The 21,231-nt window shown below is 42.3% G+C and overlaps 2 protein-coding genes across 3 annotated transcripts; both read left to right on the plus strand.

Moving 5' to 3' along the window:
- Positions 1–29: 29 nt before the first annotated feature.
- TRERF1 (transcriptional regulating factor 1) lies at positions 30–12,647 on the plus strand. 2 transcript variants are annotated; one of them, XM_053460787.1, is made up of 14 exons: positions 30–1,346; positions 1,686–1,729; positions 2,569–2,710; positions 3,494–3,724; positions 5,114–5,483; positions 5,684–5,750; positions 5,889–6,028; positions 6,802–6,905; positions 7,654–7,729; positions 8,539–8,627; positions 9,398–9,511; positions 10,349–10,528; positions 11,364–11,572; positions 11,971–12,647. In XM_053460787.1, the coding sequence occupies exons 1-14, from the start codon at positions 39–41 to the stop codon at positions 12,284–12,286; spliced, it is 3,390 nt and encodes a 1,129-aa protein (XP_053316762.1). In that variant the 5' UTR covers positions 30–38; the 3' UTR covers positions 12,287–12,647. The 2 variants fall into 2 exon arrangements, with proteins under 2 accessions (XP_053316762.1, XP_053316763.1); XM_053460788.1 differs by lacking the exon at positions 3,494–3,724.
- Positions 12,648–16,974: 4,327 nt separating this feature from the next.
- MRPS10 (mitochondrial ribosomal protein S10) lies at positions 16,975–20,264 on the plus strand. Its single transcript, XM_053459294.1, has 7 exons — positions 16,975–17,088; positions 17,647–17,711; positions 18,116–18,191; positions 19,104–19,243; positions 19,394–19,502; positions 19,965–20,054; positions 20,131–20,264. The coding sequence occupies exons 1-7, from the start codon at positions 17,032–17,034 to the stop codon at positions 20,212–20,214; spliced, it is 621 nt and encodes a 206-aa protein (XP_053315269.1). The 5' UTR covers positions 16,975–17,031; the 3' UTR covers positions 20,215–20,264.
- The last annotated feature ends 967 nt before the right edge of the window (positions 20,265–21,231 follow it).

Below are 21,231 nucleotides of genomic sequence, written 5' to 3' on the forward strand. Positions count from 1 at the left end.
TTCTCAGGGACCTCATCCATCTAGGAGCGTCGTGTACAATGGATGACCAACAACTGTACAAGGCTACCCTTCCGGCCAACAACAGCGAGAGTCTGTACTACCAGCAAGTTCAAGTAAACAGTCAGGCTCTTAACCACAGCTATGAGTCTGTGGACATGAACGAGTCCTCCTCGTCCCCTCATTTGTCACAGGAATCCATGGATGTCACTGCCAGAACTAAAAATACGGGACTGGTGGATTCTGCCAGGCAAACCGGTTGGGTACATTCTGCTTCAGGAAACAATGTCGAGGGAAGGATAAACTTGGGTAGCTACGAGCAAAGTTTGTCATGGAGTTCCCAGCCCCAGAATGAAATTGCAGGTGCCTACCAGCTAGCATATTACCCGCAGCAAAAAGTCACCAGTGGTGCTTTGCACAAGTTGGACTCTTTCACACAGGTGTTTGCCAGACAGAACCTAAGAATCCAGTCCTTAGCTCAAGGCGTCCATGAAAAGCCATCACCAATGGATACGGACAGTGCGTTAAGGCAGCTCCTGTCTCTGAAGCCTACAGCCGAGCAGCCGACTCTTGCAAACTCCGTGGATCGATATCAACAGGCTCCCCAGCAAATGCAGCAGAACTTAGGGAACCAACAGCAAAAGCATCATCCGCAAGCCCTGCCGCATCCTCAGCAGAACTATTACTATGACTATCCGCAGCACGTAAGTCAAATACAGTCACAGTTAATGCAGCAAGGGCAGCAGTTTGTTCAGCAAGTGCAGCCTCACCAGGCTTTGCAGCAGCAGCAGACGCAATATTACATGCACCCTTCTCAGTCAGGAGAGCAGCGGGTTGCCGTTCAAGAAATGCAGCAGCAGCAGGTGCTTTCAGGTCAGATGTCTCAGTATTACCAGGTTGGGGCAGCTGGAGCCGAGATGCATCGAGCTATGCAGCAACAACAGAGCCGTCGCATACCGGTGCAAACCCAGTCTTATCACAGGAATCACAGCCAAGCAGCTGCGCATTACCCACAGGAGCCGCCTCGCTCCATGCAGCTGATCCAGTTGGGTGCAGTGCCTCAGTATGTCTACCCGAACTCTCAGCCTTTTCATCAGCTGTACAAGCAGAACCTATTGGCACTGGAGCAACAGATGCAACAAGAGGCCAGCCCGCAGAAGCCGTACCATGGCGAGAGCCGGACGGTTCTGATGGACGCTGCAGCGGGGCTCACAGACACGTTAGATAGTTATAACGGTGAGGAGACCGCTGTAATGGGAAACCCAACTAACCTGCATTCATCTCAAGAAGCCTCCTACCTGGTCAACAGTCACGGCCCTCATCAATCTCCCGACGCAGCATGGCCGCAGGTACAGCCGAATATAGCAAAAATAAATGTTACAAGCAGTAGATGGGACAGAACTTACACGCGTTTCAATAATTCACCAATTTGTCTCACCTGCGTTCTAAGTGTTGCCATTGTAACAGATGCAGATAAAGAAACTATGAATTATAAAAAACGTATATACTCTATAGACTGTTCCCTTCTCACAGTTGCATTTAACGTGTTGACTACTTATGGTATCTGCAATATATAATGAATTTTATAAGTCCAGCTGTGGATTGGTTTATGTCCTCTTCCTTTAAACTCCCCTTTCCCTGCATGACTATATATAACTTCTAGTCCCTATACATTTTTTGTTTTTCAGCACATGGCAGATGCTCATTCTCAGACATCGTCTCCAGATCCTAGGTATATATGTTTCATTTGTGCAGATTTGATGACTTCATTTCTGAAATATACCTATTTTATAGAATAAACACAAACATGCTACCAAAAGAATTGGCAGAGTAACTAAAGTATACATTTGCCGGAGAACTGAACATTTAAACCCCCCGTTAGATTGTTCATTATGAAGGAATAGCCCTAGCAAGCGTCTCATGTAAGAAGGGCTGAGCTGACCCTGTGTAACTGACAAGCGAGATGACTTCTGAGAAATGTCATTCATTAATTACACTTCATAGTAAGAAATCATAGTGTTCCGTGATATTTCATGGAGGATAGACTGTCTACTCCAGCAAGATCACTAACTCACCATAGTGCAGGTAATAGCGGCACGCAAAAGCTTTTATCTGCTAATCTGTGGCAACAGATACCATCCATATTGATGTTAATCCTTCAATGTATTGAAGGTTTAAGAATATAATTAGGTTATATTAGTTTTCACTCCATGCAGTCATTGTATTGGTCATTAATCCAAGGTATATGTCTGAAGAAGAGACCAAGATAGGCTTGAAAGCTTGCAATCCATTATACACCAGGTTAGCCAGTAACGGTATCATCTTTACCAAATTTGCTCTCCCTCTTTCTATGGTTAACTACACAACGCTATACCTTAATCAATGGATAGACATACATTCCACAGGCCCCTAGTTACCGAGAGTAGTGGTGTCCATCATACTCTGAAACTGAATGTATGGAGTATGATTCTAAAGCCAAAGCCATTTTTGCGCTTCTCCCCTAAAACGTGATGTGGCATAACAGGCTGTTGTATGAGTTTTACTTTCACCTTCTGTAAATGTCATCATTAGTAGGAGCCTGTGCCCCGAAAGGCCCGATTCCCAGACTCGACTCCAGTGCTCAGTCTGCTTTAAGGAATTCAGAAGTCTTCCTGCCCTCAATGGACACTTACGGTCTCATGGTGGATCGAGGACCTCGTCAGTCGTAAAACAAGTAAGAACGGCTCATCATAAACATTCCTTCCCCATAATGCTATTGCTTGGAAATTCTCGCGGTGCACAAATGGGCAGATTTTAATGTGTTAACTCAGCATTTGCTTCTTGCTTTGTGTGTTGCATTTTATGGGGCAAATCACCGACTGTTAGCCATGTAGAGCATGTGTTACCTAGATAGGGACTGAGTCTAGTCTGCTCTATAAATGTACCAGACTGCGTCTCTGGACATTATATTCGCAGATCAGCATGTATTCACACCAACATAAAAATACTTGTAGAGTGATTGTTACTGCCCCATATCGAAAGAAATCAGAGCTTAATGCCACCTAGAACCTCTTCAGGACCCAGAAACTGGGTGAATAATGGGTATGTGCCATCAACTTATCCGCTCAATATCAAACAATACACCTTTACAAGCAACTGCCCACCCCTTGCATGGCTTTTTTTAAGTTGCCCCTTTGCATGTTTGCAAAATACATTTGAAATTACGGTATATATCGCTATGCTGACATTGCAAAAAAATAAATAATGATATACAATCTGGAAATCTCCCAACCTGGTATGATAAAATACATTAGCAATTACTATCCCGGGATTCACAGTGATTTTAGTGCCTGTTTTAGTTACATCGATACATTGTTAACATATCAGTGACATGGGCTAAATTTAACAATTAAAAAAAAAAAAAACGATGGCCCGAGTTTAAGCCAGCTAGGGCATATGATACAGAAGGTCTGGATCCTGGTTGTTGAGGGCTGAAAGGCATTAATTGTCTGTACAGGAGGAAGGAGAGAAGAAGGAGGCTAGCGAGGTGGATAGCCTCACCCCAATCGTCATGCCTGTGTCTGTTCCCGTGAAGCTTGCACCGTCTGAGCCTAGCGCACAGGTCAACTGCAGTGCGGACAAGGACCAGCCCGCGAGCTTCGTGTCTGACGACGAAATGCCAGTTCTAACAAGGATGAGTTACTCCCCGCAATCCTCCGTCAAGGAGGCCAGCCCATGCGCACCTCCTGTGAGTGCTTCTCTTCCGCTACTAGTTTGTCGTTGCCTTGTTTAAGCCTTTTTGCTGATGGATGGGCCAGAAACTCATTGATTGCACACAAATGTGCCACAATATACTATGACATATCAAATATTAACGTATCTTCAAACCGCAGCTCCGCATTGGCATCACAAAGTGATAAGTGCCTTATTACACCGTCAGATGAGTCTTTTATGCAGAGCCGGCCTTAAGTGTTCTGGCGCCCTGTGCGAACTACTCCTCTGGCACCCCCCCATCCCCAAAAAAAGAAAGGAAAAAAATCTCCCCCCCTGCCCCTTCTCACTGCATTCCCCCCCTGCCCCTTCTCACTATCTACCCCCCTGCTCCTTATCACCATCTACTCCCCCTGCTCCTTATCACTATCTACCCCCCCTGCTCCTTATCACTATCTACTCCCCCTGCTCCTTATCACTATCTACCCCCCCTGCTCCTTATCACTATCTACCCCCCCTGCTCCTTATCACTATCTACCCCCCTGCCCCTTATCACTACCTACCCCCTATCCTTACTTACCTTGTTGCCGGAGTCCTGCGGTGGGAGCGGGAGGCATCCATCTTCCCGATATGCCGCTGTGAAGCGCGCATCGCGGCAGATCGGGAAGATGGATGCCTCCCGCTCCCACCGCTCTGTTGCTATGGCGCCCTGTGCGGCCGCACAGGTCGCACACCCCTAAGGCCGGCCCTGCTTCTATGTACATGCAGAGATTGTCGCATTAATGTTATCGCTGAAGCCGGGTGTATATTCTGCAGAATCGCTGGCCAGCTTGAGGTCTCCATGGCTTTTCCAACAGCAAATGTGCTGCTTGTTGTGTCCATTTGTGTCATGCTTGTCCGCCAAGTATCCTCTACTGTGTGCCGTATGCCAGCGCTCGTTTCCTATCTTCGCTTCACTCTGCTGCTCAAAGTTTTTTTTAAAAGAAGGTGGGGAAATTTAGGTAAACTTGGATATTTAGTGCCACCACAAAAACAGAAATTTGAGCGGATGAAAAACAAATTTATACGGTAGTAACACTAAGCATTTCCCGTTACAACCTTCATTCTACAGTAGATGCACGTTAAGGTACAGCACGTGATGAGAAACCTGCATGTGTGGATGCGTTAGGAAGGTACTCTTATGAGGTTCATCGTGTTTATGGTTTTTGCATTGTTTAACTGTGCTGGAGAGGAGGGCCGTGCGTTACAATTTGTCTGCTTTCGCCTGCGGCAAGCAGTGGGTTAACCGATGACCATGCACGACCCCAAATAGTATGATTTGACCACTAATCAGTCACAGGGCTTCAGGTTATGGCAAAATACGGCAGGTAAGCTAAGAGAACACAAATCCACAATTAGTGAAATTATTACGTTTATATATGTATAGGAAATTGCCAGAAAACTTCAGCTGGGTGCCTCGAAGTCATTTCATCCAGAAGAAAGCCTCAAGCCTCAGCCAGAAAGGAGAAAGTACCGGCACAGACCAGAACCACTCTTCATACCCCCACCTTCCTTCAATATGAACGTGTCTTTCTCAGGAGCAACACTGTACCAAAGTCAGCTGCGCTCCCCCCGCGTCATGGGTGACCACCCGCTGCTCAGAACCCATGAACTGCCGACCTATACCCCACCTCCCATGCTTAGTCCTGCGCGGCTGGGGTCAGGCCTGTTCAGCAGCGTCATCACAGCTTCTCACAATGAACACCTCCCTCTCACCCCTCCAACACCTACTCCCAGGGTGCTTCTCGGTCGACCTAGTAAGTATGAGGAATAGGATACATGATATCTACATTCTCATCTGTCATTTCTCTAACCATGATTCAAGCCGACTATTTTTGGGGAATGGTATGGTTTAAGGAGATTCTGGCATTTGAAACAAGTGAAAAAACACAAATTATTTGTTGGCACTACATGCTCTTTGGTTATTCTCTTAGAAATAATTGTGCTCCTTGTTCAGACAGCATAGATGACGGCGGTGCTACCGTAACACCGGGACCCGGAGAGAAGACAGTGGACGTTGAACCGTAAGATATGTCTTCCAGTGTCCGTTTCCTTCTGTTTGTGTGACATTCTTCTCCATTACAGTATTAATTAGGAACGTTGGTTAGTAGGTCTGCGTCCTTATTTTTTTTTCAATGTAACGGTCTTCGTTTTTTTTTTAGGCGGATAAACATTGGCTCAAGATTCCAGGCAGAAATTCCAGAACTCAAGGGTCCATCGTGTCTGGGGAAGGAGCAGCACAAAGCAACTTTGGTTTGGAAACCATGGCCAGATCTGGAGAACAAAGAATCCCAACAAAGAGGTTAGCCGTTTCCTTATCTGTATTTCTGGGATTTCTGGGTAAATATTGATTTGGAGATGATGAAAATGAACCAATTAGCCGTTTTTTTATCACATTTTACTTAGTAATTCTTTAGGATAGCTTTATGCACACCTCAAGATTTCTTGGACTCCTTCAACTGCGGTGCATGTCCTACTGTGATGTACATTAAAAGCTGCGTGTATGTCATCCTTGAGTGTTTCTTAGATTTATATTAGGAAAAACAATATAACTTAGTTGTACGGTGGAAGATAACACGGTATAAAGGATGTTGTCAAATGTAGCTGTAGTTAGGTACATGATATTAATTCTATCATGCAATTAGCATAGCTTCTCCCTGTTCCTGGCTGTGGGAAGTCGGTAGGATAAATAAATGTCTGGTGCCATGTAATGGTTAAGTAAATGAGTCATTATGTGACTACATGAAATCTGCATTGAAACAATGTATCCTATAGCAGAATAGCACTGTTTTTGGGCAAAACTGGAGAAATTCGGAGCTCTAAATGACTCCCCATCACCATGATCGCGGCGGGACTGGTTCTTCCCAGTATGCTGCAATGTGTGCTTTCATCTCCTTCGATGTCTATCCACCTTCTGTGTTTCTTGTGCTTTGGTTGTAGTTCCACATGGTCGGTACCACCGTGCAGGTGTTTAGAATCATCCGTGTGGGGACCTAACAGCTCCTTTGTTCACATCTTTGCCGTCTCTATTAATCATGAATCATGCATGTATATAAATGTGTTTATTTGTCACAGTGGAAGTGTTCCTGAGTATGTCTTGTTCCAGTGTGCTGCCCGGAGGTGGAACCAACTTGGAATACGCCTTGCATTCTCTTTTCCAAGCTAACGGTAACGTCTTGGTAAGGAGCGTTTTTCCAGTTACATTGTATTTTACTCGCTTTCTCCTTTGTGTGTATTCGTCTGTCTTGAATAAGTCAAATTGTTTAATCATCGGCCCCGTTGTGACCCAGCTTTTGTTTATGTATCAGGCAGCACCAAGAGAACACATTTGCACTCTTTATACTAAATCACATTTGCTGTAAAAGACAACTATTCCTAAATGTTTCAATGGATGTACTCTTTCAAGTGATAGTATTCACTATGTATGGTGGTTTACAGAAAACCCAGTTACTAAAACATCCGATGGGCTTTGGTTCTTGCCAACTCACGAGACCTTGAGCACTTTGGTCTTGGTTGACCAGAGGTCAGTGGGTGAAGGAGCGGCTGTGTGGCTTTTGTTCATTCCCCGGCTTAAGGTTTCATTTGATTAAATCGTACTGTTTGACCCATATGTTTTGAGAGTCAATCACTAGAGGCACAAGCCTTGATGGTTTTGGTTACCTCAAGCAAAATGGCCATGACATCTGGCATCTAACCAACAAACCTCCTACATTTTTTAGACATTCTCGTTACACACATTTGCAACTGGGATGTAACTTTTGGGATACCCATAAAATGTAAAAAGGCTTCACCTTTCTGCATTAGGTTAGGTCTAGATTGGATCTTGATTTTAATTCTATTTTAATTGTTAATGAAAGTTCACTATATATTACCTTGCTGTTTTTTAACGGTAACATAAAACCCAGCGTTCTTCTCTCTCTTTTGTAGAGTGCACTGGAAATGCTGCTTTTGGGAAAACCACTAAGACTAAAAGATCATCCATTAGCGAATTATCACTATGCAGGTATTATACCTTTTACGTGCGTCATCCGTTAATGCGTTGTGTACTGTCACCTATGATTCACGTACGATCAGCATGCATTTCATAACTTTGCCGAGGGTCAGGTCCTTTTTAAAAAAATTTACGTTTTTGTTGCTTTTATTATTTCGGTTTGGGATAAGCCCATCTAGCCTGCCCAGTTCTTTCCTGCTGCAAAACCTGAAACCTTAACGGTCATTTGTTTTCATTTCATCTTAGATTCAGGAGCCATACGCCTGCCCCATTTATTGTATTAAGTGGCCTCAACTAAAACTAAATCTCAAACTAATCTACCGAGTTGGCTTAAACTCAGCAACTTGCAAATTCACCAAACCTGTAGACTGCTTTGACGTTAAATTGAATCAAACAACAAAATCTGAACCAGTGTTTCTTTTAGTAGCTGATCATGATCTCCGTTATTACAGTGACTGTAATCTGTTATTATTCACAACCAGTTTTACCAATATATATGTTTCTTTAGGTTTGTTATACATGCTCTAAATGTTTACCCTAACCTGCCAGATAAACGTATTCAGGCATTATCCTGCTGCGTTGTTGCTCAGCACGGAGTTTTGTATTAATAAATGATATATTGGATTTATTTACGTTCTGCCTTAAGTGACTTAAGCTCTCGCAACTGGTTTAGAAATGTTAGCAAAGTTCCATGTTATTTGCAATCACCAGTATCTTCCCCATTTCCCACGTACAAAAAAATGAACAGACCACGGAAAATATGTAATATTTAGTGGTTAATCTATCTGTCCGATCTGTGTAATTGCGGTGTTAAATCTCAGGTTCAGACCGGTGGACCTCTACAGAAAAGAAGATTTTTAAGAAAGCATTAAACACCTGCAACAAAGATTTCTTCCATGTCCAAAAGATGGTGAGAGTCCATATTTATTCTTTTATTCCTACCTTTCCACACCTATATGTTAACTATTTAACTGCATGCAAATTGGCACAAGCATTTTTTTGTCTATTGGCGCTTGAAAAAGAGACCTCTGTGCAATTTAACCCTTCCTTTGGCTGCCTGTACTGAAGCCAGGAAGTGGAAGCAGGAAGCTTCCGACATGTGTTGGTTACATCATATCAGTGTTCAGCTGGCATACATGCAATTAGCTGCCACTAGTCCCTGTAGATTTCGGTGGACACTTGGCTCTAGTTGAGTAGAATGGAACTCCTACTGAGCATGTGCAGGAAGCATACTCCAGTATGCTGGTAACGGCAGCCAGGGGAGGAGTTACAGGACACAAAAGTCTTGTTTTTTTTCCCAATAGCTAAAGAACGCCCGCACTAGTTTCATGCCAAATGGACTCCCGTATGCATTTAACATGAAAGCCCGGCTTGAATGGGTCTTTAAGATTTGGGCTAAACTGTTTCCTAGAGAATGCCATGTATTGGAATGCATATTAACATTAGGTTCTGGCAAAAATATTAATCGTGGTCCTTGATGGGTGTCGTGCTATCAGGGTTTTGGGATTTTTCTAATTGCCATCTGAACAAACGATAGTATACAACAATATTCTGAATCTAGGTGTGTGCGTCTATCACCCCCCCCCCAAGGACTCAGGGGTTTCACAGAAGGATTCATACATTTAGCTTTGATGAATTTGATTTAGATTTCTCTGAATTCTAAGCATGTTTTCATTTCAGATTAAATCAAAGACTGTGTCGCAGTGTGTTGAATATTACTACACCTGGAAAAAGATCTTACACATGGGCCGGAGACATAGATCACGCCATGCTGATGGTAATGAAGATGACACAGTAAGTGCCCGTGGGGGCCAAACCACTAAACTGAGATATAGCTACACAGAAAATTATCCAGTGCATCTGTGGGTGCGCTCACACCTACACATACTTACCTGCCTCCTCTAAAAACAGCTCAGGGACGACCATAGAGATGGGTGGGGGTGGGGGGGTTCTATCAATGTATGTGTATACTGTGTATTTATATAGATAGATATATAAAATATATAGATAGATATTAATAGTGCTTAATTTGTAAATGGAACATTGAAAAGTGGTTTGTGATAAATGACTTTGTTCCAGTTGAGCTCTTGTAGGTTTGAAATATAGTAACGCAAAATATTTTTTTAATTATTATTTTATGTTGCATCATACTCCGCAGCGCTGTACAATATTACAAGGGAATCAGATTTGATGACAAAAAGGGTTATTTATGTTTTCTTATGGCTTTACTTACTGGAGTTTTACTTTGTAGCACTAAATATGAGACACATGCCCAAGAGGAACCAAATTCCACGTCGGGTGTGAAAAGTAGGGGTTAACCGTTTATTAGTTTAGTTTCTGTCTGTTGGTTCGCAGAGCAGTGAAAGCCACAAGCGCACCCATTTTGAGAGTACGCGTCAGAACACAACCTTTTCTGTGGTTTATTGATGAAGGCTGTGAGATTGCGGGAAACGTGTTATATAAAATAGTTTTATTACAGTGCGCTGCTTTCAGAAGTTACATCATATGATCAAAGACAGGGGAATATAGCAGGGAATAACCCAATATCTCCAGAACCAGCACTGCAAAAAGGGTTAAATACCCCGTAGGTAGTGACATGTTATTCACTGCTGTGATATTCCGTGTTAATAGACGAGCGTCGACGATCTGGAGGAAGAGGAAGACACGGATGATAGAAAATATGAAGAGGAGGTCGAACCGGCGCAAAAATCCCCGGAACTGCTGCCCCCGACGGACCTGGATCAGACGGCACCGCCTGCTCTTGGCCCCCCAAGCGGCTCGTTTGTCTGTGAAATGGGAAATTGCGGGGCAGTATGTGTTATATAAAAATACCTTTGTCAAACCACGCCAGCAAAACTAAAAAGACTAAACAGTCTACACGAAAACCTGCCATTTCTCACGGTCTGAATGTTTTATTAACAAGAAATTATTTATGACCCTTAAAGCCGACGACCACTAAGGTCACGTGTCAGGCCCTAAAATCTTCTACACAGTAAGGTTCTGGAACTGCATATTTCTGGCAAACTGTGGTTTCTATTTAAAAGCAAACAAATACCCCAAAAATAAGAGAATAAAATCTTAGCTCCCCTCCGGTCTCTATTTTCCTGACCCTGACTGAGCCGCCATTGACTGAAGCCTCCCTGCCGGGATCTGGAGAGCCGCTCCAGATGGATCACCGACACAGATCCCGGCAGGTTTACTGCACTCCGCTCAGGGATCTGTATTCCTGGATCTCTCCTTGCTCCGGGAGCGCCGATGAACTTCCTCTGCCCTCGGCAGCCTCACTAAGCATGTGGCTTCATCAAAATCCTGGACTGGAGCATCAACATCTGACATGGATTTCCAGTCTGTTGATGGTGGAGGGGGATGGGGCAATGGTGACTCCGGCTTCCCAGTTGCTCCACTCTAGAGACCCATATACATGATATACGCAGCACCCGTACACAACCCCCCAAAAACGCTCTCCCTGGGGCTGTACAGCATCACAATATATACATATATTAGAGTAGCCTGATGACTCGTTTGTCTCCTAATTCTTCACTGCAGGAAGCATTAGCCCCGTGACCAATAGGACTATCGTGAATACTGTTTCTGGCATAAAATGCCTTATGTTGTCTTCAAGTTTTTTTTTCTTCGTTATTTCTAGATATTTTGCTCCAGACAAGCTTTAAACGGTCACGCTCGTATTCACGGAGGAACAAATGTACCGGCCAAGATAGTACCGGCCGCAGCTTCTGCGAAACAGAAGTCGAGCAACGCAAGCGGATACTGCTCTGTGAAAAGCTCCCCGGCACACAGCACCACCAGCGGGGAGACAGACCCAGCCACCATATTCCCCTGCAAAGTGTGCGGCAAGTAAGCGCGTTATTGACACCGTAACACATTGAATAATATGTATATGAACCGCCCATACGAACAGCAATCGGGTAAAGGAGCGGTCATGGTTGTTTTTGACAGTTACGGTCCCTTTAATGGAGGCTTATGTAGCATCCATGTCTTCTATGCCTCTCGCACGGGAATAGCCAGTAGGCCATACTGCATACTATCACTGGCGTGTAAAATGTAGCATGCAGGATATGCACAGGCACAAGGTAAGGTAAACAGGCAGAGGCACTGTTGGGTACCGGCCCACCGGCCACCTTTTAAGCTGTTCACCCACAACTCCCATGGTACACACCTCCAAAGTCTTACTGGTAGTGATGTGGTTGTTGCTTACATCAATTTGCATTATAAGACAATGGCTTTCATTTCAGGGTATTTTTCAAGATCAAAAGCCGGAACGCGCACATGAAAACTCACAGACAGCAGGAGGAACTGCAGCGACAGAAGGCCCAGAAAGCAGCAGAGGTGGCAGATGCAATAACGAGGACCATAGTCATCAATCCGGTTCCTGGCGAGCACTGCATGATCCCCTTCGACCGCCTGAACCTGATTAAAGCTATAGAGCAGGAGTTTGATGATGTCGCCCAAGACTTAGAGGATGTCTTGGAGGAGACGCAGGTCATGCACTCCGACCTCCTCCTAGATGATGAAGATGTAGATTTGCTGCAGGATGCTACAGATCTGTAGGTGAAATACTCAGCACCCATTGTATGCACCGGGGCGAGCAAAGAACATGCTAGGAGCTGTAGTAGGTTGCATGACCACGATGCTCTTTAAAGATTAAATTCTGCAAAGTATCAAGAAAACCAAAGAAGGTTTTATATTCAAGGGATTTGGACATCTATTCCTACGAGGATTGTATAGAATGACAGCGCTAGGAAATATGGCCTCCCATTCTGTAAGGGAAGCTGCAATGGGATGAATAAGCGAGTCTTTACCCGTTTTCTGGAGCACTTCATTGCAAGCTATCCAGCACACCTTAACCACTTAATAAAGTGCACTTTGAAAGAGTTTATGGGATTAAATCTTGACTTTTAGCTACTTCGGAGCAGAGTCCCATAAGACCAGGAGACAACCAGAGTCCTCGCGGGCCACCGCTTTTTGGGGACAGGCATCTCAGTTAAAAATCCAAACTGTGTTTTCAGACAGTGGGAAAAAAAATCTGCAGTAAAAATTCTGTCCTGTTCATGACCCTTGAGGACTGGAGTTGTGCCCCGCTGATATCTCAAATACTAAACTCTCTGCATCTGACTTTCTCAAGTCCAGCAACTCAGACAGTTGACTGCGTTTCGTGTAGACCTTTTGTAGGTCACAGCTGTGTTTGCTTGCTGAATTGGTCTTGGTAAATCGCATTACTCGCGGTGAACACAAACGGTGATAACTCTCCTGAGCTCATTTGGTCCAACTGACAATGTAGTAAATAAAGGGTTGAAACACTTAGCAGAATAGACATGTAATCAGCGGCAGAAGGCCCAGAAAGCTGGGCACCGCATGCTATAGAGGTCGTGCCTACTGAGAAGCAGGGGGGAAACAACTGCGCATGTTCTTCATATTATTATAAAAATTACATTATTCAACCTATTATTTCCTACCAATGGTTTTTAGAAAAAGCAGCCTTCCCAAAACCAGGGTGGGGTGTAGGTCATTCCTCGCTCCTCTAGCTGTTACACGTCGATGGATAATACAGGCGCTGTCATATTTTAAACCAGTCGCCCTTAAATAATTACGGTTGGAACTGTTGGTGTAGGAATTAACTAGACGTTCAGCCATGTGATGAGAAGCCGAGTCTGGTTCATGTGATGCCCTAGTGAATCTTTACAACTTTTTGTAAAGTTATGCCAAAGGGTTGGTGTTTTGTTTTTAACCCTTTTGGCCATGTGTGGAGAAATTACCATAGCATCCAGTGGAATATTTCCCTGCAGCAGAACTGCCTCTTTAATAAATATTGGTGAATGACTATTTTTCTACCTAGCTGAGCCTTGTATGTTGTTCATCAATTTAAATATCAGTCTCCCAGGAGTATCATCTGTAGCGCAAAATAACGGTTCTCTATCAGAATTATTAGATACTCCCCGGGTCCGCAGCATCCTTCCTGAGTGTTACATTATGCTTCGGATGATGCTTTACCCTGCTGAGAACTGACACTGTGCTACCAAATCTTTTAGAACTTGACTTCTATGCAGTTAGCGCACAGGTTTGGTGATCATTAAGCCAGATTTGAGGCAGCTCCAGCAGTAGAAATCCGCCACGGACTAGAGGGCTTCAGGTTATCTGCCAGGGGTCCAGAGGAACATTTTCTGATGCTCTTTTAAGGACACACATTAAAATGTCAAGAGAAAGAAAATGTGAAGAATAAGAAACGGTTTCTGATTTAGACATTTTACTTTATGGCACTTACAATTTAAATGTCAGAGGGGAAGAAAATAAATCTCCTCTGGTTGTGATATCACACCTTAAGGAAGCTGTTCATGTCTCCATGAAAGGTAGCCATTATGACATCATGGTGATATCCCTGCATAAAAGGCACTCTGCAATTTCTGATGGCTTTTTCCAGCTTGCTCCGTTAGGTTGGGTCAGTGCAAAGTCCTGTAGACAAGCATTGGGTGCATCTCGAAAGTCCAAAAGAGGCTGGAGGCATCATCATAAATTAACGAGAAGTTTTCAAATAGCAGAAAAAGCACAAAAAATAAAACTGAGTAGTGGAAACTATTGGTGGCCTTAGGTCTTCCTTTTTTCTCTTCTCCGGTTGTACAGTTCAGACAAGACATATAGTCTACTCCCTCATCTACTTATCGATCCTGCGTATGACATCATTCTGTCACACACAATATGCCTTCCTTTTGTACTTGAGATTGTTTCAAGCTTCTGAAATAGCGTTTTGTTGAACTATTGTCCAATACTGTATGAGTTCTTAAATGCAGAATGTTAATCTTTTAATGGTTCTATTTCCTGTCTGGGCTTCTTGGCTGTTGGAGTGTCGGTGGGTTGTGCAGTGTTCTACACACCTTTTGGCACTCGGTTGGTTAATCTATTGTGTCATAGCGTGTAAATAATATGTTTGGAGAATGTATTTTTATGAGAAAGGGAATCTATTTTGCAAAAGTATTTAACTGTTATATTTTTTTTCTGTGATACGCTGTAAATATTTTTAGATCGTTACTTTTAAATACAAAAAAAACAAGAGACCATAGCCATGTTTAACCCTTTTATTTCAGCCACTTAGAAGCCAAAGTGTTATGGGGTAAAGGCACAAGAAGAACTCCTAAATTTATCTGTGACCTACAAGCCAAAGTGTAGAAATCAGTGTGTTTTCTTTAAAACTAGGGCACGTGTCTAATGTAGTTTTTGAACAGAAAAGGTTGCAGGTCTTCCTCCGTTTTGAGTTACGCGGGCTATTTGGGTTCCAGGTTAACCCATTGACATATTTAGTTAATGTGGAGTATTTTTAATGAATATCCAAGTTAATATTTACATTTTTAGAATTATACACAGTAATTGTCATATATAAAGAAAATTGAAAATCCGAAATACCCATAGCTAATAGAATGATCAGCCCCAAAAACACCTAGGAAAAAAAGTCAATTTTTGCTATCTCTAAAATGCTACTTTTTGGCTGTGGAAGAGCCATCTTTCTGTTTAAAAATTAAAACACTATACAAGTCATTTTAAATTATAATTAATATTTCTTAAGTGATATGCCTTAGCATATAGGATATTCATAGATGAAATGGTCTGATGGCTTTACCCAAAGACATTTATTTACAACTATGTGAGTTTCTACTGCCTTTCTTATGGCGTGATAAATATTTTATATGATAAGTTTCATATTTTGAGGTTTGTGCTATTTTTCTACTGTGCTTTTTAAAGAGGAATGTGTTTCTTGGCTGGCTAAAATTCAGTTGATGGCAAAGTACAATTTGTGGATAAAACTTTCCTTAATCTCCAGAAGGGGAGCTTTTCAAAGTTGTACTCGTTATACGTGGAATAAACGAAAATGTTGGGTTTCTGCATTTGTTATTGTGTGTTTCTTTGTAATGAGTGAATAACAGGAATATTAATGTAGATCTCTCAGTAAAAGCATTTTTAGCAAATTAATTCCAGAAGGGTTTTTTTAATATATAGCTATGCACTAAATGGATAGGGTGGCAAGTCAGCCCGTCATGAAGATTTTATGTATTGACTTGCTGAACGTGTTAACTAAATGTTGCATTCAAGCAGGGATATCAACGATCACCTACTAGAAGCAAACAGCACCAATTGGGATATCTTGGATATGATCCTGGTGGTGTAGAATAGGAAGGGGTTAACCTCGCCAGACTTTGTTCTGAGAAACTATACCTTACCAGCAAACTCCCCCCAAAAAGTTAATTAGGTTTATTGGACATTATAATTTTACCACAGGTAAATAACCTGACTAGATCCAGAACCTCCAATCCAACAACATTGGAAAAACAAAAGCCAAGATTTTATAAAAACAGAGTGGACATAGAGAACCGGTTGGGGTTTTTGGGACACCCTTCTGAGGCTTTATACCCGGATACAGTTCATCTACAAGAGCTGGATGCTCAACATCACAACCGTAAAACAGGAGACAAAGGGAGAAAGACTAATCAAGGGTACAGTTCTCATGTTTTTGGACATGTCATTTATTTACAGGAGTATTTCTGCGGAACATCGCTGTGAATCATTTACCGAATCAATCAAACAGCTTAAACTCTCCAGAGGCTTTATCCTATGTATCTGCTAATATCTCACTGACTAAAATGATGCCTGTACCCGATGTTGTATGTCATGATTTAGAAACATGCTCGCCAATTAGAGAAATAAAATAGGGAGGAGTGCGTTCCAGACTGTGTGACCCTGATAATCTGCTCCTTCGCCCTGATATTGGGGCAAAAACCCTGAGAGTTAGGGTCAAACCTTGAGAGTTCCCGGCAGATAATGCACACTATCAGGTGCCACTAATAATAAATAAATAATTATTAAGCAGGAAAAAGTGCAGTCTGACCTTCAATAGACCGCTTCGTGTCACATGACAATGCTCAGGAAGGGATGCAAAAACTCGTGTTTGTCTAGTAGATTGGGGTAACAGAGGGAGAACTCATACAAATAGCTAATATAAAGCTACCTATAACATTATATGCTGCACAAAACAGGTTTTAAAAAAATGGAAGAAGAAACCAGCACAATAATTACTTTTAACCTGATACCAGTAAAAAATATGGCGGTAGTTCTCCTTGAAATAGTTCATCGGGCCTCAATAATTGAGGAATTTCATAAAATAGCCAGTAGGCGGCAGTGGTGCGTCTATTGTAAGGCTCTGTAGACTGTCAGATTATCTATCCTCCGAATGATCTCCATGGTATCTGCCCTGGAAGCAGAGTGTGAAGCCGCCGGAAGTGCCTGTGGCACCGGTATTTTTAATAGAAAGAATGTCTGTGCTTAATGTTATTTTCCGAGAGAGTGTCCGGGGTCTTTCGCGGTGTCGGGTGAGTCAATTCCCGTGTGAAGAGATTCGGGTTCCTGCGCTGCTGACACAGAGATAGACGGTTAATCGCTTTTTGCGATTTATGACGGAAAAGGCTGACCTTGCCAGATGCATCACAACGTACTGACCGGGAGCACGAACTGCTTTAGTGCTTGTCTTTGGGCAGCACGTTCAGTCGGCTGAAGCCAGCGGCGTGTTAGGTCGGGCGCTGTGTGAACAGGCACTGGCAGGTGTCATGTTGAGTGTTAGCTTCTGGGTCACATTATTGCGTATTTGTGTTGGGCAGGTGTACTGTATAGGCCAATGGGAGAGAGATCTACATGTAGGCACCGTGCTCCACAGCCTCCTGCTGCTAAATGTGATGCTGAACCCCGTATCTGTCTGCATCAGCTGAAACAATCACTCACATACCTGTATGATCACATATATAATTACACACACCCTCCCTTTATAAGGAGGTTTATGACTTTAATGAGTGTTCTGGGGTCAGATATTTGTATTTTGGTTGATTGCTGGTATTTTTTTTGTCACCGTTGTTATGTTTTATTTCTTCTTGCAGACCTTACAGACAATACCATCCTTGTTTTGTGCATGCGCCATCACATCTGGAAACAGACAATTGGGGTAAGTATTACAAGTTACTATCTAGGTTAAGCCTTAGTGTGTCAGAAGGTCTTAACCAAATGGGGTGTAATAACTAAATGATGAGTTGCTGTGAAATTAGGTATTTGTTGTTGCCATGCTACATGTTGTAGTGCCAACGGAGCCCTTCCTGCAGAAGTAACTTCTATGGGATTTAAGCGTCATAAAGAAATAATCACTTAACTCACCAATAAGAGATTAAACATGCTTTGTTTCGCTTGGCCAATTGGCCCTAACAAGGGTAACTGTTAAGGAATGCATTTCTAATGGCTTCCAGAATTGGGTAGTGTGATACTAAAAATTGGACTGTTACCCTTGACATTCTTGCCAGGCTGCCCCATACAACAGAACGATGACTGAAAAAAAATTATCTTTATTTTTTATAGAACTTCAAAGCATGTATTACGGACGCAATCCACAGAAGTTGCGGCGCCTGCCATACAGTCAAGAATAAAAGAACTGGTAAGAAACTGTTTATTTTCAGTTTCACGGGTATTGTGATCGATCTCTTCACCTGTTCTGCATAGATGGATGTGCGAAGCGATCTATAGATTGTCAACTGTATCAAAGAGGCCATTCCGACCGGTGGTGCATGCGTCAGCGTGATAGTGTTTTTTGTTTTTTTTTTTAAAGAAGAATATGCCTCTAATGGTCCTTGATTGGCTGAAGATTGAGACTACCCTTTAATACAGAGGGGGTTTGACCTTTTAATTGTACTAGCAGATGCTTTGTGGGCACTTATTAAAGTTTGCACTTTTGGTGGTCTTTCTACACAACGACTGTAGGGACAGTAAATCCAGCTCTCTAGTATTTGGCAATGGGTTGTTCTTAAAAGGCTGGCAGTTTTCCAGACAGCAGAGACAGAATAACTACTTTCTGAAATCTAAAATAATTCTTAGAAACTTCAACTGTAACATGACACTTATGACTTGGGTCAGATTCCCCCACCATACGGTCTGGAAGATATATTTAAGAAAACGGGACTTGCTTTTCTATGCCTTTATGAACTAGAACCACTCAACCATCTCTTAAGCCGAGTATACGATAGGAAGTATAATATGCTTTTGCTCAGCTGAGCTGTGAGATTCAATGTCGCAGTTAGCGTTCTCATGAGCTCATGTTTACCGACAACCTTATGGCAACCAATGAAATGTTCCTGCTGATTGCTCTGGTCCATTGGTTGCTATGGTGACTAACTTTATAACAGAATACATTTTTATACGCAGAACTCTGTATATTTAACTTTTCTTATTCATAATTTGCAATCGGTGTGGTTTCATTTTCATGTATGCATTCTGTGCAGTTGTAACCAAATATCAGTGAAATCAGACGGAATAGAGTTTAGAGAAATGTTTATTTTGACTTCTCACACAGATAACGAGCAGTGATGAGCCAGACACACTGTACAAGAAAATAGAAGTGTTAGCAAAATGCCACGACAGAGCTGTGCTGGACAGTTACGAGTATTTCGCTGTCCTCGCAGCCAAGGAGCTGGGAATCACCATGGAGAAGGTGTAAGTGTGTGTGTTATTTACTGCCTTCAAACATCAATCTGTATGCTACAAAGCCTTACATATACTACAGCATTAAATATCAGTTTTGTACTGTCTTTCTTTACTGTGGGAGTATATATGTGTGTTTTGTTTTTTTTGCATATACACAAGGCATGAGCCTTCAAAGAAGATTGAACGTTTCACTCTTTTAAAATCCGTGCACATCTACAAAAAGCACAGAGTTCAGTATGAGATGAGGACACATTACAGGTGTTTCGAGGTAAGCGCAAAGAACAAGGGAAGAAAAGCGCAGTATAATAAGCAGAATTAGTTACAATTCAAGCCGGTATCTTTACCCCGTCCATGCATTTATGTAGCCCCCTCTAATTACATCTGGGACCTCTTAACTATTCCTCTGGAAGGTAACTGATTTGATGTTGAATTGGTTATATCAATCGTGGCATGGCTGCTCCATTTAGATCCTTCTTCCCCTCGTCCCCGCATGGCCTTTTTGGGCAGCTTCTTAGTGTCTATTTCTGATCCAAGTGTAACTGTTTTAACCACCAAGGAACAAGTTACTTTTAGGTTCTTTCAATTTTTTTTTCTTATTTAACCTCTTTAAAAGGTGTGTTGGGGGGGGTGATTTGGGACAGGCAGCTGGTAATTGTAAAGTGAATGGACTGGATCTAAACGCAAAAATTAGTTTCTACAGAGTTTTTTTTTGTTGTTGTTGTTGTTGCAGTTGAAGCACTTAACCGGCAGCACGGCAAACGTCTATCTCGAATACCTACAGCGTAATCTTCCCGAGGGAGCTGCCCTGGAGATAACTAAAGTAAGAAACATGCTTACTGCAGCAGAAGTGTTATTTAAAATACAAGATGCTTAATCCTGTTATTTTCTGTCTTTAGACTACACTAGAGAGGCTACCAGACCATATAAAAAAACCTGTATGGGACCAGCTATCAAACGAAGACACTGGGAAGAATGCTTAAACCTGTCTTGGGGTATTTAAAATGAGTAATAAAAGGATGGACATATCTAATGCTGCCATTTATTTTCTTTACTTTCATTTTAAATGCATCAAAATCAGTCCTGCTCCTTTCCTCTACCTTATTAGCTATTGCTATGGAAGAAGACGTGAATAAAAAAAAAAGCAAATATCACAGCTTCAGTTGATGACTATAACCTACAACAGCAAAATGCCACTGCTTGTGCTGTATCTATTTATCTGTACAGTAGTTTATGTGCCTGTCTTTAACATGACATGCAAAAAAATATATATTTTTTTCTTTGTACCAGTTTATTGCTTTTCCATTTATCTGCAACTCTCAAAGTGAAAGTTATGTGAAAAGTTGTAACGTGGGAGATGCAGCTACGAGTAGCGGATATTCTGGTCTCCAGTGATACTTCCAACTAGACATTCAAACTACCGTATATCACTCCTAGTTTGTGGTCACTTGGGTTTCGTTGGGCTGACATCCACCTACCCCACAAAGCTGTCAATGTATGGTTTAACATTGGTCTTAAATTTTAAACGGAGGCAGACAAATGTCCCAAATCCTTGTAATATTAAAAAGAAACTGCTGTCCCGACACAATGTGTTACATGAATTGGAGCCAGTGCATGGATATTCTATCGAACCCTAGCACTGGAGTCAGGGCCTGCAATTCATATCCCCTAAAGCAAAGAGTTTGTCTTTTATACTGTCATAACATTTATATGAATGAGTTTGGTGTTTTTTTTATTTTTTTAATTAGTTGAATTTATTGTTGGGGGGGGTTCTGATGTCATAATATCTGATCTCATGTGTAACTGAAGGTTCCTGTTTAAATGTAAACACACCAGGGTTCCAGTCAATGAAAGCCAGACAGCACTATAACTTGGTGTAGAGAGAGGGGGCTCAGAAAACCAATGTGTGGCTGGCACACAAAGGGGTTAACTACATTCATCTTCTAAGTTCCTTAATCATATAGGTAAGAGTAAGCAGGTCACACACTCCTGTACAGGAT

Source organism: Spea bombifrons, chromosome 3, assembly GCF_027358695.1.
Source record: "Spea bombifrons isolate aSpeBom1 chromosome 3, aSpeBom1.2.pri, whole genome shotgun sequence".
Taxonomy (NCBI): Eukaryota; Metazoa; Chordata; class Amphibia; order Anura; family Pelobatidae; genus Spea; species Spea bombifrons.